Source organism: Myxocyprinus asiaticus, chromosome 24 (assembly GCF_019703515.2).
Source record: "Myxocyprinus asiaticus isolate MX2 ecotype Aquarium Trade chromosome 24, UBuf_Myxa_2, whole genome shotgun sequence".
Lineage (NCBI taxonomy): Eukaryota > Metazoa > Chordata > Actinopteri > Cypriniformes > Catostomidae > Myxocyprinus > Myxocyprinus asiaticus.
In genome coordinates, this window is record NC_059367.1 from 31,930,880 (window position 1) to 31,957,150 (window position 26,271).

At 39.7% G+C, this 26,271-nt stretch overlaps 2 protein-coding genes across 3 annotated transcripts in view; one reads left to right on the forward strand and one right to left on the reverse strand.

Annotated features, from left to right (window-relative positions):
* Window positions 1-22: 22 nt before the first annotated feature.
* On the forward strand, window positions 23-24,433 carry zgc:152830 (uncharacterized protein LOC767682 homolog). The gene is made up of 16 exons (XM_051653649.1): window positions 23-100; window positions 937-978; window positions 2,388-2,478; window positions 2,564-2,712; window positions 2,903-3,011; window positions 4,720-4,841; window positions 6,819-6,918; window positions 7,301-7,376; window positions 7,871-7,956; window positions 8,325-8,429; window positions 8,530-8,605; window positions 10,600-10,718; window positions 21,618-21,701; window positions 21,800-21,857; window positions 21,945-22,126; window positions 22,561-24,433. Exons 1-16 carry the CDS (start codon window positions 90-92, stop codon window positions 22,687-22,689), a joined length of 1,539 nt encoding a protein of 512 aa, XP_051509609.1. The 5' UTR covers window positions 23-89; the 3' UTR covers window positions 22,690-24,433.
* The window catches only part of LOC127415090 (RING finger protein 10-like), a 15,244-nt gene continuing 13,299 nt past the window's right edge, over window positions 24,327-26,271 (reverse strand). For both annotated transcript variants that reach the window (XM_051653639.1, XM_051653638.1), the window contains exon 17: window positions 24,327-25,797. In XM_051653639.1, coding sequence (XP_051509599.1) covers window positions 25,724-25,797 — 74 coding nt within the window. In that variant the 3' untranslated portion in view covers window positions 24,327-25,723. The remainder of the gene's footprint in view (window positions 25,798-26,271) is intronic.

The following is a 26,271-nucleotide window of genomic DNA, read 5'->3' on the forward strand; positions in this document are numbered from 1 at the left end:
TCATGTGATTTGTCTCTTGAAATCTGTCAGCTGACGGGCGGCAAGTCTTGTCGGCTTCACTTCTTCAAGACGACGAGCGGACATTTACAATGTCTGTCAGGTAAGAGGATTACTTGCAATATCATGTTTAAAATGAGTTACCATTACCACTTTGGCCCATTCCTTTTTGTTTGGTGTATGTGTTTAGTACAGACACTGTGTTATCTCTGAGCTTTTGTGCAGCTGCAATGAGTTTAAAGTAATAGCTAAAAGCTAAAAGTAATGACAGATACATAAAATGTTGATTAATAAAATAGGTCACTTTTCCTACATTAAAATATTGATCTGTGGAGTTTTAAGCATTTTTGTTTGTTCATTTTTTCCCGTTTCTGGGCGCGCTCGTGTAAATGATATTTGGTTGCAGTGTTGCACTTTGTTCCAAACTATCCATTGTTTATCTATAAGAAAGGAGATAGTGGAATTATTATATATCGGTAGAAATAAGAAAACTAAATAAAATTAAGTATAATATGATACTGAAAAGACACTACAAGTTCTCATTTTACTTTCCTTTCATTTTCTTTAATTTCTTTATTTTATTTGCCATGTCAGCAACCAGGAATTGTCTTTGCTGGAATTGTCTGAATGACATTTTGGATGATTTTGATTTGCCATTTAATAGACAAAACTATGCACTGCTCATTCAAAAGAACTGCCCAACCTCCTTTCAAACTGCATGACATTTAACAACAATAAAGTATATTGAGTCCACCCAAATGTCAAAGATGATCATAATTACTGAGACCAGCTGTAATTACCCATGCAAAACATGAGATTTTATTTTGTACTCTAAGATAAGATCATCTCAAGGCCTTCAGCAAGATAACGAGTTTTGCTTAACACAATATTTAAGTGTGTAAAACTTAAAATGATGCTTTAATGATCTCTTCCTCACAGTATCCAGCCTGTCCAGTGGACCACTGACTGCAAGGATCAAACGTGAGAAAACCACAGTAGTTTATTCTATTTTATCATCACTGCTATTATCTCAGTTGGCCAAGCAACACATGGACTTTACAACCTGCTATCAGATCTCTTACTGTGCTGACATGAGAAAAAGTACAGATTACTGTCTTAAGTTTGAGGCCTTTATAAGTTCAGTAAGAAAGGTGACAAATTCAATGGAAAGTCATTAATTCTGTCATTATTTCATCATGTCGTTTCAAACCTTTATTACTTACTTTTTCTTTTCCATGGAGCACAAAAGGTGAAGTTTTGAATAATAAAGACCTTTGGGATAGTTCACCCAAAAATGAAAATTCTCTCATCATTTACTCACCCTCATGCCATCCCAGATGTGCATGACTGTATTTCTTCTGCAGAACACAAATGAAGATTTTTAGAAGAATATCTCAGCTCTGTTGGTCCTCAGAATGCAAGTGAATGGTGACCAACACTTTGTAGTTCCAAAAAAAAAAAAAAAAAAAAAAAAAAAAAAAAAAGGCAGTATAAAAGTAATCCAGAAGACACCAGTGGTTAAATCTGTATCTACAGAAGCGTTCCAATCGGTTTTGGGTGAGAACGGACCAAAATGTTTCTCCTTTTTCACTGTACATCTTGACATTGCAGTCTCTAGGCACAATCATGATTTCAGTCTCGATTAGACCTCCTAGAGCTTGATGCATGCGCAGAGTGCTAGATGGCACTAGGAAGTCTAATCGAGCTTGAAATCATGATCGCCAAAGAGACTGCTGATGTCAAGATGATGTGAAAATTTAGTTCAGAAGACATGGATTTAACCACTGGAGTCTTATGGATTTTATGCTGCCTTTATGTGATTTTTGGAGCTTCAAAGTTCTGGCCACTTCCATTGTATGGACCTACAGAGCTGAAATATTCTTCTAAAAATCTTAATTTGTGTTCAGCAGGAGCAAGAAAGTCATACACATCTGGTATGGCATGAGGGTGAGTAAATGATGAGAGAATTTTCATTTTTGGGTGAACTATCCCTTATAAGTTCAGTCTGTATCTTACACAGAGCTATCAGAGGACTTGGAATATAGTGTATATGTAACTTTAATGCTACTTTTATGGTGCTTTTTTTGTCATTTTAGGGCTTGACAGCCTTAGCACTCATTCACTTTCACTATATGGGGAAAAAAATAGTAAGGATATTCTTTAAAAAAAAAATAAAAAAATGGAAATGTTCCCCAGAAGAAATTCATATGGCTCTGGAATGATAAAATGATGACAGAATTTTCATTTTTGGGTGAACTATTCCTTTAAAGGTAAGTTATCACAGCACTGTTTGTATGGATGTAGTACATGTCTATTAAAGTGAAAGATGATTTAAATATTATGAAGATTGATTTGGATTATTTCTCAAATTTATTTATTTTTTTTTACAGTTTTGATGGCATTATCTTGGTAGCCCAATGTTGTGAGCAGCTCCCTGATGTGCTGGAGTGTTTAAAAGCACCCTTGCAGGACTACAGTGCAGTGAGTTCACACACAAATGTACACACACACTTTAACAACATAGATTTTTATGTTTATTGATTTATTACATCTGTCACTCATTCAGGTGGACAGTGGCATAGGGGAAGAAGTCGTGGTTGTTAAGGTTCCTGGTCTCCCTGGAAACAGATTGGTGTTTGCCTCCACTGGTCCAGTGAATCGGGACTATGATGATGTCAGACGATTCAGCGATGCTGGTGCTAATGGCATTAAGAGGTGCCTATGCAAACATAATACGTTCAGAATGAGGCTCTGATTTGTTATGAATTTTATATCCTGTGAAAAGAACATGGTGTTCTAACTGTACGTAGCCTGCTGTGCTTTTAAAACTCATTTCCCTCTTTGAAGTGCAGTTTTTCCTCATCTGGCAGATTCACTTCTTAGATCTTCTTTTTCCTTGCCGTAGGGCTCTGAAAGCTGGCATGCAGTGCCCTCTGCTGGTTTGCCCCCAACACAACAGCTATGCAAGAAACACCTTAGCGGCCATACTGGGAGCCCTGCAAGCTCTCTATGTGGTGAGATGCTTTTTTTAAATGATTATTATCTAAGCATCATTTTAGCAAACCCTCATTCAGTTGTTGCTCCATTATGGTATGGAATGCCCACTTTTTCAATTCAATCAATCCTGATAAATAAAATCAAGTCCCGCCCTATACGTTTTGTTTGTTTTTTTCTCATTGAATATCCTGTTTCTCTTGGAAATATAATAGATTACAGATATAAAATGGCTTGAGGATGCTGTTTAATGTTGACTTTAACTGTACAATAATTTTTTGTATTGCTTATATACAGTGCCTTGAAAAAGTACTTCGCTCTTCACAATTTTCGTTGTCAGATTCCAAATTTAGAATATATTAAAGTATAACTTTTTCTTCAGCTGTTACACAGTATTGTATATCATGACAAAAAAATTAAACTAAAATTGAGAATAAAAAGTGTATTCATTAATTGGTTTTCAATTACTTCATGATCATAAATAGTAGAGGTCGACCGATAGTGGTGGGAAAGGCCGATAACCAATTAAGCAGTTGATAGTTTTTAAAATCGATATATAGAATGTAAAAAAAGAAAAAAATCTTTCTTTACCATGGTTGGAAAAGACCCAGATGCAGTTGTTTATTATTTTTTTCAACCAAAATCCCAATAACAACCAGAAAAAAAGGAAGATTTAGTGCATAACGCAGGACTATTAAGTATAAACAAGGCCAAAACACACCGGGGACTCTTATTTTAAAATGACGAAATTATGTCATTGACATCGATAACCGATAATTCCAAAAAAGCAACTATCGGCACCGATATATCGGTCTAACTCTAATAAATACTGTACCTTCTCTCTCTATAAGATCAAATTGTATGGTTGGATTTTCCTTTGAACAAAAAAAAAAATTAAGACAAAAGAGCTTGCAAAACAAATTAGGGATATAATTGTGGAGAAGCACAAATCTGGGGATGGATACGAGGCCATTTCAAAAGCAATGAACATACTTCAGAGCTCAGTACAGTCCATCATACAGAAGTGGAGGAAATATGGAACTACAGCCCAAGTTTTGTTTCAGCAGGACAATGACCCAAAGCACAAAGCTAGAGCAACACTAGAGTGGCTTAAATTTAAGAAAATGTATGTCCTTGATTGTCCCAGTTGGACTCCTGACCTCAACCTTATTGAACATCTGTGAAGAGACCTCAAAATTGCTGTCCATTGCCGATCCCCAACTAACTTAGTACAGCTTGAGCAATTTTGCGAGGAATGGGATAATATTGCTCCATCACATTGTGCAAAGTTGATAGAGACTTATCCAAAAAGACTGATGGCTATAATAGTTGTAAAAGGTGGTTTAACCAAGTATTAAAGTAGGGAGATGAGTACTTTTTTCTTCTCAAAATTCTAGTTTTAGGTTTAATGTTTTTAATTTTGAGAGATTTGTACATTTTACCAGCTGGGGGAAAAAGTCTACTTGATGAATTCTAAATTTGGAATCTGACAAATAATTGTGAAAAATGCACTGGGGGCTGAGTACTTTTTCAAGGCTCAGTATTTCAAAATGCTTACATTTTTAAAAATGTTCCTGCCTAGCCACCTCCTTTACAGAAATCTTGCAGAACTAATGTTTTTTTTTTTATTTATTTATTTCTACTTCTCTGCCTCTCTACTCTATAACTAGAGACTTTAATAGCTGGAAATACCAAAACAATGTTACTCAGTTATTTCTCTCTCTACAGCCTTTAGAGGTGAGGGAACTGAAATCGACCCTCCATAAGGTGGCCATGCTGGGCATCTGGGTGGAAGATAAGTCAAAGGGAGCAGACATTACTGAGCTGGCCACTGCCCTGGAGAGTGGCAGGTAAGAGTCTGCGTGTGTGAGGCCCCTTCATTCTGGGGTCCTAACTCACAGTCCCCATGATGAAAACAGCTTAATAAGTGAACTAAATAAGGCCTTAACATCCATAAACTTCAAATGGGGACATGTCTCCCCCATCATTTAGATTATTGTTCAGCTGATATATTTGTTTCAATGGTTAATTCTCATATTATTATTATTTGGTTTCCTTTGCAGTACATAGCTATAGTAACGTAGCAACTCAGGGGCACCACAGGGTGTCTGCTTAAAGACAGCATTAAGATTTTGTATTATAGACTAGGTGATTATCACTTCAACTGATATACAAACACTTTTGTACATACAGAAACACAGATTTAAGAGAATTTAAATGTTTGTTCTTATTGATGAATCCTTGTGTATTTATAGTACTAGTAGTAATAATAAGGTATGTGGAATAATTCACACAGATTTGGAGAACATCCACTGTGTGCAATAAGCAGCTTTACAAAGTTTATTATGTTGACTTGATGAAGCCAACATAGTTATTTTTCAATATCCCTAAACCGAGACCAAAATTTCTAACACTAACACCTCCTAGCGCTTTCAAGCTACATTCATCAAACTAGGCACAGTCCTTCAGACTGTGAACGAAGTCGCATTTCCTTGAACCATCTTTAGCTTTAAGGTGCGCATTCGTCGTGGCACTGTTTCAACAACCTTATGCAACGTAACAACTTATTTCCGTCCAGAGTTGCATTCATTTCTTTGCATTGGTATTGATGACGGGAGAGTCGAACCACTCCGTAAAGTGTTCTCCAGCACATCCCAAAGACTTTCAATGGGGTTAAAGTCAGGAATTTGTGGTGGCCAGTTCATGTGTGAAAATTATTCCACATGCTCCCTGAACCACTCTTTCACAATTTGAGCCTGATGAATCTTGGCATTGTCGTCCTGGAATATGTTCGTGCCGTCAGGGAAGAAAAAAAATCCATTGATGGGATAACCTGGTCATTCAGTACATTCAGGTATTCAGCTGACTTCATTTTATTGCTGCATAATGTTGCTGAGCCTAGACCTGACCAACTGAAGCTACATGAGATTATAACACTGCCTCCGCTTGTACAGTTGGCACTGTGCATGACGGGTGCATCGCTTCATATGCTTCCCTTCTTACCCTGATGCACCCATTGCTTTGGTATAGGTTAAATCTGGACTCATCAGACCGCATGACCTTTTTCCATTGCTCCACAGCCCAATCTTTATACTCCCTAGCATACTGAAGTCGTTTTTTTCTGATTAGCCTCACTAACAAGTGGCTTTCTTGTGACCACACAGCTGTTTAGTCCCAATCCTGTAAGATCTCGTCACATTGTGCATGTGAAAATGCTATTACTTTCATTATTAAATAAAGCCGTGAGTTCTACTGTTTTTTTTTTGTTGTTGTTTAACCATGTGACTTCAAGTGTTTGTGATCTCTGATCACGATCATTCAATAATTTTTTCTGACCACAATTCTTCCGCGAATCTGACGGTTCACCACTATCCTTCCAGGTTTTAATAATGTGTTGGACAGTTCTTAACCCAATTCCAGTGATTTTAGAAATCTCCTTAGTTTTCTTTGCCTGATGCAGGCCAATAATTTGCCCCATCTGAAACACCATAACATCTTGTCCACAACCATGGGATACGTCTTCCGGCATGGTTGTTTAAGAAATGAGAAGCTACACACTGTATCAGTTAGGGTTCAAAGAATTGTTGTCAGCTGAAACATATTAATCACTGCAATAATGATCCAATCATAGGCTCTCAAGTATCTGCCTATTAAATCCAAATAGCTGGTTGTTTGTCTAACTGTAATTCCTGTATATCTGTCAAAATTCAAAATTTTAAAACTACTTTAAACATTCAGACAAGCCTTTGTCAAGCCAACATAGGTAAAGTCTGTCAAGACACATTTCTATCTAGTTGTTTATGGTATACAATTTGTTTCTCTTGTAGGTTCGTATATCGGGATATTGGTGGCTCTGACCCAGAGCGTATGGCTGCCCCCCGTGTAGCCGATTATGTTCAAACAGTCTTCAAGGACAGTCCTGTAAAAGTGAGTCTTTACTTCCGCAACAGTGTATGAGCAAACATGCTATACTGTAAATATAGTCACGTCTAAAGGGTGTTGTAATGAGTGCCTGCAGCCCCTTTAGCCATGACCGTATTCACAATATAGCATTGCCTTGAGTGTCTTACTGCTTTTCTAAACTAGTTACTGCATAATAAAAATATCAAGGGAACAAATTTTCATTAAAAGTTATTTTAAGTGCCATTCTTCCACAATAATATATAGTCACTTACCTAGCACTAACGTTAGTAGTTCAAATCACAGCTGTTACTGCATCATGTGTTTATTGAGCAGTCAGAACTTTTAAAGCTATAGCTCACCTCAGTAAAAAGTGTGCATTCTTTATTAATCTCGATCTCTTTCTCAGGTGACAGTCGTGAGCGATTTGAATACTCTGGAGAAAGAGTATCCCTGTTTGGCTGCAGTAAACCGCTGTGCTAACAGTAAGAGGATAGTTTAATCTGATATCACAGAGACAATTTTAGGCTGCTGTTACATCATATTTGGATCAGAATTGGAGTCTAGACCAGTGGTTCCTAACCCTGTTCCTGGAGGCCTCCCAACACTACACATTTTGGATATCTTCCTAATCAAACACACCTGATTCAGCTCATCAGCTTGTTAGTGGAGACTCCAAGACCTGAATTCGGTGTGTCAGAAAAGGGAGATATACAAAATGTGCAGTGTTGTGGGGCCTCCAGGAACAGGTTTGGGAACCACTGGTCTAGATTTCTCATTCATTTCAAATGCTCAAGTTTTCACCTCTTCCAGTGTTGCCAATTTTTTCAAAACAGAAATTCCACATAGGCCATATTTATGTGGTTTTGAGAGATCTCAAGATTAAACATCAAGACTCCAACTCTGGTTGGGATTAGTGATTTGTGTTATGTAATGTGTGCATCAGTGATGCTTTAAAAGGGACATATTTCTGCCTCAGCTGTGCCACGTCATCAGGCCAGAGTGATCAAGCTGCTGTACTGTGGGGAAGGACCCATTCAACAGACTCTTATGGTGGTCGGCAAGGTGAGTTTGAGGCCAACTGTATTTGTACAGCCATGGAGTAGTTTCTTGTATACAAGAACATTGGGTCTGATTCTTGAACTGTTTACATGCACATATTTTTGCATAAAACATGTGTGCTAATGTTTTGCACAGAAATCATAATTTAAGTTCGCACTTAGATTTTTTTCTAAAGTTAGGATAAAATATAATTCCAACTCAAACTATACATGCACAAAAATGACACCTTGTGGCTCTAGAAATATGGAATGTGTTAAACAGAAGTGACCATACAGGGTCATATTTACCTGTTGCGTGACAAATTTTTCTGTGCACAACAGAACTCTTGCATGCAATTATTAGTGATTTTGACCAATTGAATCCTGTTGCAGGGAATTACATATGACACTGGTGGAGCTGACATCAAGGCTGGTGGAATCATGGCTGGAATGCACAGAGATAAATGTGGATCTGCTGCTGTTGCTGGCTTCTTCCAGGTATTGATGATCACATGCACTGCCACTTACATGCCTAAATTTCTAATATTCACTTGATTATTAGAGTCTAACATCAGTGTTTGTACTGTATATTTCTTAGATCCTAGCCAAACTAAAGCCCAAACACCTCAAGGTTGTGGGTGCAATGGCAATGGTGCGGAACAGTGTTGGTTCTGGTAAGTGTGTGTCGATCAATGGCGTAGATTTTGGTTGGATTTGTGTCCAAATATGGGTCTGGGGTGAGGGCCCCTCTTTGCAGGGCTCTAGACTGTGACTAAAATGGTCACAAACACGACCAAAAATAATTGATTGCGACAATAAATTAAAATCTAGTCGCCATTGGCGACAGTTGGGTTGTATGCGTTCATGTGCGGTTTTGTCAGATATCATCTTGTGAGTTATTGAATACATCTTTAGAGCGTGCACCACCAGTGTGTCTCGAGCCACTTTTCACCCATTCTGTTGTGATGAGCTCACTGCATGCAACAACAAATCCAGTGTGAGAGAGTCGTGACCAAATTACTCTTTTGAACATGAATCATCTGAAAATAACTGAAGGTTTGAATCAGTCACTTTCTCCGCTAATCATCCATCAGTGTGTTCACAACTGGGAGTGCAGACATTACAAAACAGGAGTCCCATGTGTAATTAAAAGTCCTGCACCACTTTTATACATGTATGAGATCCAGCTTTTGACACTTAGAACAATTGAGGGACTCTTACACAACTATTACGCAAAGTGCAAACATTCATTGATGCTCAAGAAGGTAACACACTACTATATGCATACTGTGCTTTATGTAAATATCTGCTTATGTAGATTCTGAAGGGCAGTACTAAATAAATAAAAAAATCTTTTATCTCTTATATTTGTATAAATTATGAAAGGGGTGTGAACATTGAAACAAAATAGGAATGCAAACTTGCATATCTTCTCATATATGCGTTTATTATACCCCCCATTAATGGGTTAGCAGCTGTCTTTTCTTCTGCTTTGTATCTTGTTTCTGAACAACAATCTAAATTGTGCATTTATGTGATTTGGTGACTAAAAACAGCCATTTGGCTCCTTAAAGGAATAGATCACCCGAAAATTTGCTGATAATTTACTCACCCTCAGGCCATCCAAGATGTATCTGAGTTTCTTTCTTCATCAAAACAGAATTTAAGATTTTTAGGATTTCATTTCAGGCCGCCTCCTTTAAACAATGCAAGTGAATGTCCTCCATTTTTTGATGGTCCAAAATGCATATTTAGGTGCATCAAAATAATCCACACAACTCCAGTCGACAAATGAAGTTCTTCTGAGACCAAACGATTGATTATTTTTAGAAACAAAACAATACTTAAACTTTTTAACTACAAATGTTCGCTTCCGTACATCTCTGTGACGCGCACTCATGAGAGGGATGACGTAAGCTTGTTGGTAAGGTGACGTTTCACTTGGAGGAGTCAGGAAACATTCAGAAAAAGCATTAGGTTTAATGATTCAGAAAAACATTCACTCTTTCAGAAAATGACAATTCTTACCTTCTCATCTGAAATGTCTGCTTTCCTCACCCTTAAAAAAAAAAAAATAACTGATAATTTCTATGGGCCCCTTTTAACATCTTCACTGACTCCACACATAACTCATCTGATGTATGTATTTCATGTTTTCTAAATTCATACAAAAATAACTGATAATTGCAAGGATTCATACCTGTTAATGGAAATCCGCCTCAGCATTATCTATAAAAGCATTTTTAAAAATCCTCATCCAGTAATAATAAACGACTGTGATTGGCCCATCCTAGCCAGCGCTGAGAAAAGTAATAGGTACCATGTCTACGGTAGAGGGGGGTTGCACAACACTAGTTGGGCAATGGGGGGGCTTCAGTTTTTTATCTGATTATGACAGACTCAGTCACGCAATTGCAAGGTATTTCATACTAAATTATTTTCAGCATTCATAAAAATAAAAAATAAATATATATATATATATATATATATATATATATATATATATATATATATATATATATATATATATATATATATATATATATATATAAACAAGGACAGATACATGATTGGGGGGTGTGCCCACCCCCAGTTCTATGCCAGTGGTGTTGATCTGTTTGTGTGTTTGTTTCTGTGAGTAATTTTATTTTTTTGTACCCTTTGGCAGATTGTTATGTAGCAGATGAATTGGTGGTGTCGCGTGCCGGTCACAGAATCAGAGTTGGGAACACTGATGCTGAAGGAAGAATGGTCATGGTTGACTTGCTGTGTGAGATGAAGGAGCAGGTAAACACCAGCATACTGTATACACTCTGTCCATTGTAAATATGTTGCTTTATGATATTATCGTACTGTTTACTGAATATTGCACAGTAAATACTGTATACTGCTTTTTTTTTTTTTAAATAGCATGAAGCAGTATGTGACTATAAACATTTTAAATAGTAAAATGCAGCATTGTTGTCATTGTCAACGAGTGAGTGGTGACTAATTATCAGTTTAGAAATAATTCTGCATTCTAAATTTAAGTTTGAGTGAAATGTCTTTTATCAGTCCAGGAAGGAAGATGTTAATGCAACATGTTCATTTTACCTGTATACACATACTCTAATATTTCGTTGGACTGCCTTTAGCTTTGATTACGGTGTGTATTTCTCGTGGCATTTGTTCGACAACCTTATGCAAACCTAAATATCAAAACATTGTTTTCCATCCAGAGTTGCATTAATTTTTGCCTGAGATCTTGTACTGATGATGGGAGAGTTGAACCACTCCATAAAGTCTTCTCCAGCACATCCCAAAGACTTTCAATAGGGTTAAGGTCAGGACTCTGTGGTGGCCAATTCATGTGTAAAAATTATTCCACATGCTCCCTGATCCACTCTTTCACAATTTGAGCCCAATGAATCTTGGCATTGTCGTCCTGGAATATGTTCGTGCCGTCAGGGAAGAAAAAAAATCCATTGATGGGATAACCTGGTCATTCAGTACATTCAGGTATTCAGCTGACTTCATTTTACTGCTGCATAATGTTGCTGAGCCTAGACCTGACCAATTCAAGCTACACGAGATCATAACACTGCCTCCAGAGGCTTGGACAGTGGGCACTATGCATGACGGGTGCATCACTTCATACGCTTCCCTTCTTACCCTGACGCACCCATCGCTTTGGAATAGGGTAAATCTGGACTCCTCAGACCACATGACCTTTTTCCATTGCTCCACAGTCCAATCTTAATGCTCCCTAGCAAATTGAAGTTGTTTTTTTCTGATTATCCTCACTAACATGTGGCTTTCTTATGGCCACACAGCTGTTTACTCCCAATCCTGTAAATTCTCATCGCATTGTGCGTGTGGAAATGCTATTACTTTCACTGTTAAACATACAGTTGAAGTCAGAAGTTTACCTACACCTTAGCCAAATACATTCAAACTCAGTTTTTCCAAGTCCTGACATTTAATCTTAGAAAAAATTGCCTGTCTTAGGTCAGTTAGGATCACTACTTTATTTTAAGAATGTGAAATGTCAGGATAATAGTTGAGGGGATGATATATTTTAGCTTTTATTTCTTTCATCACATTCCCAGTGGGTCAGAAGTTTACATGCACTTTGTTATTATTTGGTAGCATTGCCTTTAAATTGTTTAACTTGGGTCAAACTTTTTGGGTAGCCTTCCACAAGCTTCTCACAATAAGTTGCTGGAATTTTGGCCCATTCCTCCAGACAGAACTGGTGTAACTAAGTCAGGTTTGTAGGCCTCCTTGCTTGCACACGCTTTTTCAGTTCTGCCCAGAAATCTACTATTGGATTCAGGTCAGGGCTTTGTGATGGCCACTCCAATACCTTGACTTTGTTGTCCTTAAGCCATTTTGCCACAACTTGGGAGGTATGTTTGGGGTCATTGTCCATTTGGAAGACCCATTTGCGACCAAGCTTTAACTTCATGGCTGATGTCTTGATGTTGCTTCAATATATCCACATTTCCTTCATGATGCCATCTATGATGCGATTGATTTGCACTTTTCGCAACAAACTACGTTCATCTCTAGGAGACAGAATGCATCTCTTTCCTGAGCGGTATGATGGCTGCGTGGTCCCATGGTGTTTATACAGTGGTGTGAAAGTGTTTGCCCCCTTCCTGATTTCTTATTTTTTTTGCATGTTTGTCACACTTAAATGTTTTAGATCATCAAACAAGTTTAAATATTAGTCAAAGATAACACAAGTAAACACAAAATGCAGTTTTTAAATGAAGGTTGTTATTATTAAGGGAAAACAAAATCTAAACCTACTTGGCCCTGTGTGAAAAAGTGATTGCCCCACCTGTTAAAACATAACTTAACTGTGGTTTCACACCTGAGTTCAATTTCTCTAGCCACACCCAGGCCTGATTACTGCCACACCTGTTCTCAATCAAGGCTTCCAAAGCAACCAGTTGGCCCGGTTGCTACAGTGGGTAGCAGGGTCCAAAATTAACACCTGCCAAGCACCAAATTCGGGTAGATTTTCTATTTCACAATGTCATGCGCCACTCTGGCGGGCACTTCCCCTCTATATCAGTTTGTTTCAGGTTGTAAAATTTATGTTCCAGTTTTGTCCTCAAGGGTGCTCTGTATGCCTGTAGTAAGGTTGCAGGCGTTTACAAAGAACGTCTCTTAGCTAGTCCTGCTGCTCATCCAATGTCTCAGTTAGCAGTAGGGATACCGTGCTCATGTACTTGTATGTGTGGACCCGGTGTTGTGCTGACTTTGACTGCTCTTACGAGCTCCTTGGCTCACACTCAAATGCTCTGTTTGTAGCATATTACTGTGAGCAGAGCGCTAATTCAGTTCATGCAGACTACATATTTAAATAGCAGCCATTTTCAGTTTAATAATCACTCTGAGTTATGTAACGACTGGCTTTTCTGGAGGTGAAAACTTCAGTTAAAACAAACAGAAACGGAAGGGGCTTCCACTGTAATACTACTACTTTTAATAATAATAAATCAATAGTAATTGTCTAATTTAAGCAGTATCTCTCACTTATGATGCTCTGTTATGCAGCACATTATTTGACAAAATAACTCATGTTGTATCTTGGATTGTGCTGTGAGGTTATGAATAAAAGCACTTAATTTGAAAAAATAATATACATATTACATAATATACAATATTATGTTGAGAATTAATTGTTCTATTTTCATTTGATTAAAGTTTTAATTCATTTATGTAGACAATTTTGATGATAAAATTGAAAAAATATTGACATGGGTTTCAGAAAAAATTTTAACACAAACAGTTATCAGCATCAGTGAGTACTGAAAAGTACTCGTTCCCTTACGACTCGTGACTCAATGTCATGTGTAATTTAGCTGATGCTATGGGGAGTGTCCTTCTAAACGACCTAGTTGTAACCCTTCTACAATAACGGCAATTCTAATATTGGCTATGGTGTTTGAGCCCCACCCTTTTAGGTGCAAAGCTGTCTGGTATAAAAGTGGGCGCGCACACACCATTCCTCCGGATTTTCTTCCTTCAAGACAGCGTTTCATCTCTCGTCTAGAAGCCCTTCTTCGGCATCGACATACATGAGTCAGTGGGCGGGATCTTCATGGCAACAAGACTCTCCGCTCCCCTGCAGTGTTCCACCGAACATTTACTCTGCCTCCCCACTTCACTGGTGAACGGGCTGCTTCAGCATCCTGAATCCCCGAAGCGATTTGGCAGGAGGTGTGTGTGTGTGTGTGTGTGTGTGTGTATAACTAAAAGAGTCGCTTACATGTTTGCATCTTGTGCGAGGGAGACCAGCATGAGATCTGCATTAGCTGTCTGGGCCGTGCCCACGCAGAGTCAGCTCTCATGGAGACAGACTGCCCTCACTGTTAGGGCATGAGTCTCAAGAAGCTTCGCTTGCGCATCGCCCTCGTTATCGTTATTGAATGATAAAAATGTCCTAGTAGGGATGCGCATATCCTCACAGAAACTGATATATGATGTCACAGTATCTGTGAGCTTGTCCAGGTCTGTGGCTGCAGCCTCAAACACTCCAATCAGTGCAGTCAAAGCAGGCTTGTAGTTCCAGCTCTGCTTCATTGGTCCATCCCTTTACAGTCCTTATTACAGGCTTAGCTGATTTTAGTTTCTGCTTGTAGGTCGGGAGAAGATGAACCAGACAGTGATCAGAGAGTCCAATATATTTCTTTCTCTGGTGGGGCATGTGATGTGTTGTTTGTATTTTGGCAGTTCACATGTAAGGTTAGCTTTATTAAATCTCCCAGAATAATAAGAGAGTCTGGGTGTTGTTGCGCCGTGCCTGTGACGTGATCATCCAGATGTTGCAACGCTGCGTAAGAATAAACAAGGGAAAACTCCCATGGCGAGTAGAAAGGCTTAGAGTTGATGAAGAGCACCTCTAAATTAGAATAGCACATCTTCAACGCTGTTACATCTGTACACCAACTTTCATTTATGTAAAAGCATGTTCCACCGCCTCTCATTTTCCCCGATAACTCTGTGATCTGCTCTGAACAGCTGAAAGCCCAGCAGACGTAACGCGCTGTCCGGGATGGCTTCATTCAACCAGGTTTCCATGAAACACAGAGCAGCAGAGTTAGAAAAGTTCTTATTTGTCTGAGTGAGCAGAAGCACTTCGTCCGTTTTGTTGGCGAGGGAGCGGACATTCGCCAGATGAATACTCTGCAGTGGAGTCCTAAAGTCGCGTTGACGAAGCTTCACAAGCGTGCCAGCTCTCTTCCCTCGCGTACGTCTTTTGGAACGCTTGTAGAGCACCGCTGCACCTCCAACTAAGATGTCTAATAAAATGTCAGAATAATCAAACTTTGGCAGGTATGCTCTGCCAAATATTCAGCAGTAACAAAAACGCTAGAGGGCTCTACACCGAAGCAGCCATCTGAGGCGCCATCTTTTTATCTTATCTTCCTCTGAAGCGCACATTCTATCAGCCAGAATCAAGACTTCAGGATCAGGATCAAAAGTTCCTCTGATTCACGATGACAATCCAAGCAGCCTATCCAGGCCATTTAAACTGTCAGGAGATTGCTGCTGCTCATGCTGGATCCGCATGAGCGCGTGAGTGCAATCAAAGACTTTCTAGCAAGTCAGTCCACTGTCGGCCATGTTTGGAACACTCTCGGGAGGCTATTTCCAGTCATGAAAGTGCAGCTACTCCTATCTACTTGAAATCTCCAAAACGGTTGGTTAAGATTACGATCAAAGATCATATTTCAAATCAGCAGTAAAATCTGACAACACTGGTATCATAAATGGTGGTGCTTTACCTAAGATTATGCTAAAAAATGCAATTTTCCCAGCTTTTATAGCTAATGCGCATGCACGTTCTAGAGTTGATTGACAGGCGATGTCTGTATCTAAAAGGTGATTGGCTCTTTTTCTTGTAAGGTGGGACTTCTATCTACATCCGTTGACTGTTGGTTGCAGTTGTGCGTTCTAATTTCTCCCATTCATTTTAATAGAATTGGCCCATCTCTGCTAAATAGTCTCTGGTGCAACTTCAAGGTAAAAGCGCTTCACGTGTGCTATAAGTAAATGTCTTATTCATTATACACCATATGTACAATTGGTTTGATTCTGTAATTTTTGAGCAAATGTGATTTTGCTAATGTGGACATGCCATCTATGGTTGCTGGACTACTGTGTGTGTACTATTGTTTTTTTTTTGTTTTTGTTTTTTTCCTTCCTAATATATTAACAATTTCTTAATTTGCAAATAAATTACTAAAATTTGATGACTAAACAGAAATCAGAAGAAACTGCTATCTAGCATTTAAAATACTATATATATATATTTTTTTTTTTAGACAAAGTTAAAGTTTTGTGTGAAATATTGTGCTAAATAAGAGTTTTTTTATTTATTTATTTTTTATTTACTATAATAAATTGTGTTATATTGGCACTGTATCGGCCTATCAGCCACCCTGCTCTTTGGATATCGGCATCGGTCTACCACTACTCCAATGTCTCCAGCTGGCCTCTTTGGCGGCTCTGTGGATAAATTTGCTGAGCGCTATGTCACAACTCTGCAACACTTGCAAGCTATGAGACATTTTATGCCAAAATGGAGTAATACTTCTTCACAACTGGCTTGCTCCCGATCTGTCTCGGCCGGCTAGCCTGCTGCCTCAGCGAGTCGCCGCCGAGCCACTGGTAAACCATGCAAGCTGTGGCCGAAACGATAGCAGCCGATGGGGAAACTAGCCCAATCAGAGGCTCTAATATGCCAGCACCAGGACTTATTGCTTCATCTAAACAGCTTGGGCCTCAAAGTCAACTGGGCGAAGAGCATGCTCTTCCCCCCAGCCAACAAATCTCTTTTCTGGGAGTCCGTCTCGACTCCATGAGCGAGCGAGCGTGCGCATCTCGCGAGCGCGTTCAGGCCATTCTCCAGTGTCTGTCTCAGTTCAAACTGGAGAGAACACTTCCACTGAGGCCGTTTCAAAAAGCATTGGGGCTTATGGGGGCGGCATCCGCTATCATCATTCCATTAGGTCTTTTACACATGAGACCTTCAGTGCTGGCTCAAGCACCATGTGCCATGACATGCTTGGCACCAAGGGCGCATGCGGATCACTATATCTTGCCACTGTATAGCTGCTCTAGCACCTTAGAAAGCTCCTGCCTTTTATCAGTGAGGTGTCATGCTGGGGCAGATTTTCAGGTGGAAAGTGGTGACTATGGACACTTTCAACACAGGTTGGGGGGTGGTGTATGACAGATGCCTGGCTTTCAGCACCTGGACAGGTGTGAGGAGGGCGTGGCGCATCAACCGCCTGGAGCTGTCGGCTGTTTTCCTAGCCTTGCAGGTTTTTCAGTCCGAAATAGCGAACTGTCATGTTCTGATTCACTCAGACAACACGACAGTTGTGGCATATATAAACCGCCAAGGCGGAATTCATTCACTGCCATTGAGACTGGCACGTCACCACCTCCTGTGGAGCGAGTGTCATCTCCTCTACCTGCGAGCGACATATGTCCCAGGCCGTCTGAATTATGGTGTGGACCTACTGTCACGCCAAGGGGCGACACAGGGCTAATGGTGTCTTCATCCTTAGACTGTCCTGAGGATTTGGGATATATTCGGCAAAGCGGAGATCGATCTATTTGCCTCTGTGGAGAACACCCACTGTCCCCTCTGGTAATCCAAGTCCCAAGCCCTGCTGGGAGTGGAATAATGGCCCACAAATGGCCTGCGAAACGCAAATATGCATTTCCCCTGGTGTGCCTCCTTCACTCTGTCATATGCAAAGTCAGAGAGGACAAGGAAACGATTCTATTGGTTGCACCGAAGTGGCCCAATCAGTCATGCCGTCCAAAATTTCTGGAAGCCTTGCCATGGGACATTCCACTGAGGAGGGATCTCCTCTCCTAGGTGCAGGGCATAATCTGGCATTCCCAGCCCAAGCTGTGGAACCTGCATGTGTGGCCCCTGAACACGGAGTTCGCTAAATACGCCAGAACTGCTGCAGTTCAGTTGAACACCATTTTACAGGCCAGAGCGCCGTCCACGAGACGCATTTACGGACTCAAATGGAATGTGTTCACTGATTGGTGCTTTTCACATACCGAAATGAACTGCACTATACCTGAAATTCTTACATTTCTTCAAGAGCGATTTAGACGCAGGGCTCACTCCATCAACGCTCAAAGTTTATGTGGCAACTTTATCTGTATTACGCATCTGAAGCCGGCGCCTCTATATGCAAACATCATAAAGTTCCTTAAGGGTGCGAGGTGGCTAAATCCCCCTTGCCCGGCTACAGTCCCGACTTGGGACCTAACTTCGGTCCTAAAAGCACTCGCGGGGCCCCCCTTCGAGCCTCTAGACTCTGTAGAATTGCATGTGCTTTCTATTAAGACCGCATTACTGCTGGCTCTGGCCTCAGTAAAACGGGTCGGTGATTTACAAGCACTGTCAGTCGACAATTCACGTCTGGAGTTTAGTCCAGGCCTTTCAAAAGCAAATGGCTGTTTCATTTGGAATGCTGCATGCTAGGTAGGACGTGTCCTTTGAAACCTGCAGTATACCGAGTGTCCTCCTTTAAACAAGTCTCGTTTAAACGAGACGGCCTTCATAGGACAAACGGAAATGGAACGTATCATGTTTGCTATGACAGCACACCACTCTTTAACAAGCGGGAGCGCTTTGAGTGAGAAGGGAACAAAGTCCCTCTGGAAGGGAATGTATGAGGTACATTTTAGGAGAGTTATGATGTAAAGAGAAAAGAAAACAGATTTTACAGGTGTACTTTAGTCTAATACTTCTAATTATACATATACTCTGCACCCAACTACTGAGGTACTTCAACTTGGGAATTAACATTCCTTGCGTTTGAACATCATATTTACGGGCAAATTGGCGTCTTTATTTTTTTAGACATTTCCGTTGAAGCAAAGAATTGTGGATTGTGAGTGCCCACGAAGGATACACCTCATACATTCTCCGAATTCCTGTGAAAGAAGGTCGCATTCGAAGGCTGCATTCGAAGTGTCCTACACGCTTTTATGAAATGAGACCGCCTCTGACGTATGCGGCCGACAAATGTGACCTCCGGAGGACGCATCCTTCCAGACGAGACGCAGCCACTGTCAAACCCAGAAAAAGCTATGTGCCTAAGGTTCTAACCATGCCCTTCAGAGCGCAGGTGGTTCAAATGAGGAACAATCCTTGCGTTTTTTTTTTTTTTTATTCCCTGTGTGAGCACTACCCACATATGTTGAGCGCACCCGTCAGTTCAGACTGTCTGACCAGCTATTTGTGTGCTATGGAGGACATACGAAAGGAATGTCTGTCTCCAAGGAAAGACTTTTTTCACTGGATCGTTTGTGATCACCCTGGCTTACACCCTGGTGCCCTGGGTACGATTTGCCCAATTGGTGTTAAAGCACTCTCAACTAGAGACAGGACATCTTCATGGGCATGGACGAACGGCGTGTCCTTACAAGAATTGCAAGCAGGATGGCCTTCTCAAAACGCATTCACAGGGTTTTACAACCTAGATGTAATATCTCTCTCATCGCAAGTCCTCTTTTTATGAACAGGCTTTCCATCATTTCACACAACCGCCTGCATTCGGACCATTGTGTTCCCAAAGTCACAAGCACTTAATTTTAAATAAAACTTCCTTCCCAACTGGGTTCGTGATGGGGTTAATTCATACTATGACTATATTTCATATATCCATTCTGAGTGTTCCCTTTCTGGCCCACCGTGAGGGTCATTCACTTGCGGCATACTCATGATGGTCGCTGTCCCGCAGGACTGCGGCGTCATGTTTTCCTCTCTGGGAAGGTTATGTCGTGTAGTCTGGCATGATGGTACTCTGTTCCCCAAAGCATCAGCTTAGTAATGCAATGTCAAGCGTAACGAGTCGTAAGGGAACGTCTCGGTTATGTAACTTTGGTTCCCTGAGACGAAGGGAACGAGACATTGCATAAGCTGGCTGCACTACAAGACTCTGAGTTCTTTGAGGTGCGAACCGTGCACTCTTTGTTCCTCAGTAAGAAAATTCTGAGGAATGGTGTTTGCGGGCCCACTTTTATACCAGACAGCTTCGCGCCTAAAAGGGCGGGGCTGAAATACCATAGTCAATATTGGAATTGCCGTTATTGTAGAAGGGTTTCAACTAGGTCATTTAGAAGGGCACTCCCCATAGCGTCAGCTTAATGATGCAATGTCTCGTTCCCCTCGTCTCAGGGAACCGAGGTTGTGTTCATAACAGAGACGTTCTCCAAAAAATGGTATTGGGTCATCCCTAGTTGGCAGTAAATCTATAAGCCGACTCTCTTTAGTGAATTAAAGACTTATGTATCAGTTGGAGCTGACTGAATTGATTGACTCACTCCAAATAAACCAAGAACTGTTACTGTGTTATGTATATTTAAAGGTGCACTCAGTAATTTTTCCTCATTAAAAAAGTTTTAACTCCTAAAGACATGAATTGTAATTTTGCAATATATGTAGGAGATCATGACCGCTCACATTAAAATGAAGACCCCAGTCATATCATTAACCTTATAAAAGCTGTTTTATTCTACATGGAGAGGGTCCGCACATGGGGGCTGCCATGTTAGAATCACATGACCAGCCAAATATTACTCGCTTAATCTCAGTAACTGTCCTGTTATTTGACACTTTCACTCATTGATTAAAGTAATCATTGCTGACTGTGACTACTAAATTTCTCCAAGGCATCTGAAACTGAAAACTATTGATTTAAAATGATCTGCATCCAAACCGCTAGGTGTCAGTCAGTAATGTGGGAGGTTGTGCTGTAGTAAGCACACCGCTTACATCTCTGCGCTCTTAAAGGCGGCACCGCTTAAAAAGTCACCTTTTAGATTTGTGTACGAATGGGGCAGGGGCTTACGCCCCTGTAGCCCCCGTTCTGTGCACATCAGTGGTGTCAGTGTAAGTCCAAGATGAAACGAAGACAAAAGTTACTTTGTGTGCACCTTTTAAAGCTCATAAGACTAATGAGAGTTACAAACTGGTTGTTCATATGACAACATGTAGTTTAAAATACAAATTTTGTTTTGTTGTATTAAGTGAATAATCTGAAAAAGAATTCTAAATGGACTATCTGGCAAATAAATATTTAATAAATTCTTTAAAAAACAGTTCCCTTTTATACATGCTAACAGTATTGTTTATTTTTCTCTCGTGTCTGTAAAATCCACTTTAATAAAGTGCAATTAAATAAATTAATTTTAAAAAATTGGCCAGTAAGAAATCTCACTGGCTGGTAAATTTTTGTCATCTACCAGCCACCTTGGCTGGTGGGCTAAAAAGTTAATTTTGGACCCTGGTGGGTAGAGTCGCATGGGTTACCTTCCTCATGGTCGCTATAAGGTGGTTCTTGCTCTCGGCGGGGTGCGTGGTAAGTTGTGCGTGGATGCCGCGGTGAATAGCATGAGCCTCCACACGCTCTACGTCTCTGTGGCAGTGCGCTCAAGTCATGTGACAAGATGCTCTGGCTGATTGTCTCAGAAGCGGAGGCAACTGAGATTTGTCCTCTGCCACCCGGATCAAGGCGAGTCACTGCACATCTATGAGGAATAGAGTGCATTGGGAATTGGGTATGCCAAACTGTGAGAAATGGGGATAAAAAAAAAATTGTAGGTAACATCTAATTAAGATCATATCCAAAGTGTGCATTTTTCTCCTAGGCATTAAGGGAAGTGTCTCCCCAACTTTTCACAATCGCCACTCTGACTGGACATGCCATCAGAGCCGTGGGACCAAACTACTCGGTGAGTACTTGAACGCACTCCTAGATAACTTGTGAGGGTAGGGTAAAACATGTAAAATTGCCACATATCTGTCTCTCTCTCTCCATTTTTCACTGTAGATCATAATGGATAATGGTGCTGCTCGCCACTTCGGGAACGCTCTGCAGTGGCAGAAAGGTATGTTTTTGTTTTGTTTGCTTGTTTTTGCTTCCATGAATGTGGCTTTAGTTTACAGAAATGTGTGTGTGTGTGTGTGTGTGACAGCGGGAGAAGTTCTTGGAGATATGTTTGAAGTGTCCACTATTCGTCGAGAGGATTACGAGTTCCACAAAGGGAAGTCTGAGTACGAGGAGATCCTGCAGTCAAATAACCTACCCTCTTCTGCCACACCACGCGGACACCAGACGCCTGCCGCCTTCCTTATCATGGCCTCTGGACTAGACAAGGTAGACACACACACAAACTTACCAATGTCTTCTCTTTCAATAATAGTTTACAGAATGGAGAACTATGAGAAAACACACCCTTTTGTCCTTCTGAATGCAGTTATTTTGTCCATGGAATACAAAAGATACATTTTGAAGAACATCCATGCTCCTCTTTTCCATCCATACAATGTCAGTTGATAGTGACCATGATTGTCAATCTCCTAAAAGGACAACAAAACATAAAAATATAATAGAGTGCATGCAGCAAGTCTTCTGAAGCTATATACCTTTGTAGTTGACTAGTCTGTGTAGCCTCATCTATGAACTGTCAAAATTTCTCCTTTTGTGTTCAGTGGAAAAATTAATGGTATATGGTAAATAATGATAGAATTTTCAGTTTTGGGTAGATTATTCCTTTTAAGTTGTTAACTACCCATATCTTTGCCCTTTAGCATGGACTGGACTCTGACAACCCTCTGCCTTATTCCCATATCGATATTGCTGGATCCAGTGGCCCCTTCCCTGGAGTCCCAACAGGTGCTCCTATCCTTGCCATGGCGACAAAGTACCTGCAGCTCTAAATATCCATCCAATATGTATTTTCTGTTTTGGTGTTATACCAGTTCTCTGATTAATGACTTTCATTTCAGTCTTAAATCTGCTACATCTAATACACCATGTTGATGTAAGACAGACAAATAGTGGCATTTGCTAGTTATATCCATCTTTGTTAATTGTCCATTTTCACCGTCCAGCTTTTCATCACCCTGATAACTTTTCATACATGCAAAAATAAATCTTTTCAAATCCTGGAAAACTTCTACACGCCTCTGTAACACAGACACCCATCTAATCCATTTTTTTGTCCTGTGCAGACCCTCTAAATCAGCACGATTACCAAAGTGTTTATTTCCCTTTTCTTAATCTGTAGCTTTACAATTTTCTCACATGTACTGATATTAAAGAGAGACTGAGTAGCAGGAACTTTATCTAGCAATATTGATGTGAGAAATAATACATATGTTAAACCCATTCATTTTATACAAGTATAGTCCAGAATTTGACAGACATTTTGGCAAACAAAATTAACATGATGCATTCTTCTGTTTCCAAATGTAGCAACTGTTTAGTCCAGTTGCTTTGTAGCCACCATAGAGGAAACCCTAACCCAGACTTGATCTCTTTCAGAGTTTCCAACTGATAATTTGGGCTTTGTGGTGCTGTTCATGTGCTCTCAGCTCATAAATGCAATAATTCTGACATGACATTGTTAAACATTCCCATGGAGGGAATGGTCCCAACCCAGTCTTTGGAAATACACACCACAAAAATTACCTGGTGCACTCGGAAAAAAATTAATAGTTGTAGTAGTCAGAAAAAACATCTAGATCACTAAAAACATTTGCTTGAACACAAATAAATGAAACTATACTCAATCTGGTGAAAGCATCTTATGTATCTACAACAAACTTAAAGGTGCACTCAGTAATTTTTTTCCTCCTAAAGAAATTAATAGTAATTTTGAAGCAGATGACTAAAATCATGACCACTCATGAGGAATCCAGTCATATCAGTAACCTTATAAAAGTGGTTTTATTTTACATGGAGGGGTCTCCTCATGGCAGCTGCCATGTTAGAATCACATGACCAGCCAGATAGGCTTCTCAATCTCAGTAACCACCCTGTTATTGGACACTTTCAAGAATTAATCATGGCTGACTGTGAATAGTGAATTTCTACATGGCATTGGTAACTGAAAAATATGGTGTATGAATGATGCTGCATCCACTTCATTAGGGGTCAGTGTCCAAACAAATTTGTATGTTCTTGAATGCACTCCTAGATAACTTCTGAGAGGTAAAACATGTTACATCACCACATATCTGTTCCACTCAATTCCAAGACAGCATAAAAAAATCAATAAAAAAAATTACTGAGCATCTTTAAGACTATTGCTGATCTGGACTTTCAGAACATCAAAATAGGTATGTTCTAATTTACAAGTTTTAATTATGCATTTTTAATGAAATCATTTAAATGTAAACCATTATTGAATGCAATCAAGACTGTAATGCAATGCCATTTAATTACAATCAGAAAATAGTTAATTTAAAAAAATGGTTGAATTTAAAATTCAACAAATATGCTACGTAAATGTGTACAGAAATGTGAATTGTAAAAATACATCTTAACAAAAAAAAAAAGACCCAACACAATGCCAGTGCATAATCCTTTATTCATTCCAAATTATTCTGTATGCAGGTTCTGAAATCACAGATTTCTTCAGATTTCAAAAAAGAAAATAAAGAAAAAATAAACCCTCAACCTATTTTACAAAGCCTTTTCTTTGTCTTTACATTCTCTTATTCACTCAACCATAGCAAGCACTGGACTCAGCACCTCTTTAATTTTTGAACACTATAGAACATTATGGAACTGTCTCATAGTTGGAGGCTCTAATACAGTCAAATGCTTAAAGGCCCACTAAGTATTCAGCTATTGTAATTTACCGATCAAGACTTTCATGTTGGGCAGATGGTAATTGCTGGTAAGAGTCAGCTGAATTCAGTGTGACAGAGAATAATAGAGCAGAGTTTGTGAAGCAGCAGCAGGAAGAAAACTCAAGACAAATGTAACAACCAAGCATGAATGTGTTAAAATCAGCATACTTTTATGTGCATGTGAATAAAGCAATAATAGATCAAATCCATATAAATCCTGTCACAGGTTCTTAATTAGCATATTCTCCTAGTTTTAAATCATTTGCAAATTTTTGTCAGCCAACTAACAATCCTTTATTCCCATATTGAAAGCACCAATGTTTGGGTTGTAGTATCTGAAAGAGTCTCAAGATATATGTTTAAAGTGTGAGTGTGGAGGGGGATGTCTTTGCAGCTGGCTGACTGCTCTCTCAAAACCCCCCAAAAGTACATCATAGCAAACCAAAACCAACAACCATTCCCATGTTTTCTCCATCCACATTCCAGAAAGTGTTATCTAATGGAATTTGGGCACAAAAACTACAGTGCCATGTCAATTGTTACTAGATGTAGAGCTCTTTAAATGATTACTTGGACAGTTAGGACAACTGTGGGGATTGATCTCTAATACTGAGTCTATTACGTGCATCATCACTATTGCCATTGAATTTAGCAACTTCTTGAAGGTTACTGAACCTGAAAAGAGGGGAAAGGAGCTGCTATTGACTTTATTAACAGTAGCACCATCCTTTATTTTTATTTTTTTAAGGGAATAGCAACGAGGCTGTGAGAAATACTTACGTCTCTTCAATGGGTTGTACTGTTGTTTACAGTGTTTTGGATCATTCCACTGATGAACGAATGAAACACACATCTTTCCAAAAACTTGTCAAAAACGTTCAGAAAACATGAATTGCTGAGAAATTAGATATGATCTAGGAGCTTTATACAGATTTATACACTGGATGCTGTTAAAGAGACTTTAAGTCTATCCCCTCACAGCCTCGTTTTCATATACGTCAAATCAAATATGGTGCTACTGTGAATAAGGTCTATGAAGGGACATAATGAAACAAGAATCAGTTGGGAAGGAATATGGAAGGTGACAGGAGTGAAGGGTGAACTTCAGTGCCGTTTACTTTGTATGAACCATAGAGGTGCTGAACAGAAGCTTCTGCTTTTTCTTTTTCTTCTTCCCCCCTTTCTCCTCTAAAAAGAAAGATAATAAATACTGTTAAAAACCAAATATTAATATTATATATATATATATATATATAAACATGCTGGCTTTGGTTTTGTTCCTTGTTTCCATTTTTGCAGCAAGACAATGCACTACATTGCGTTTTATGACATTGTATTGTACACTCTGCCTTAAAGCAAGCAAGGTAGGAATCATTTTAATGAATGAAGTCATTCGGACACTGTTATTTCAATGAACTAGCTAAAAACAAAAAGATTTACCCTTTTGAATCATCACCCAAGTGTTCCCTGAAACGTGCATGCTACATTTCATCAGCTCACAAAACACATATGGAGGTGGTCAAAAATGCATGTGACCACATCGCATTTGAGGTGCAAACACGAATCCGTCCTGAAGGTGTCCCAGACGGCCACAAAAGAGCCACCCCTCACACATTAATCAACCTCTGCGCTATAAGTGTTTTCAATATTGCCGGTTATGTG

Excerpts from the sequence above, each read along its gene's own strand:
- zgc:152830 (XM_051653649.1), top strand. Across the intron at positions 6,919-7,300 it reads TCAAGGACAGTCCTGTAAAA|GTGACAGTCGTGAGCGATTT; the intron begins GTGAGTCTTTAC and ends TCTCTTTCTCAG. Across the intron at positions 7,377-7,870 it reads AGTAAACCGCTGTGCTAACA|CTGTGCCACGTCATCAGGCC; the intron begins GTAAGAGGATAG and ends TTTCTGCCTCAG.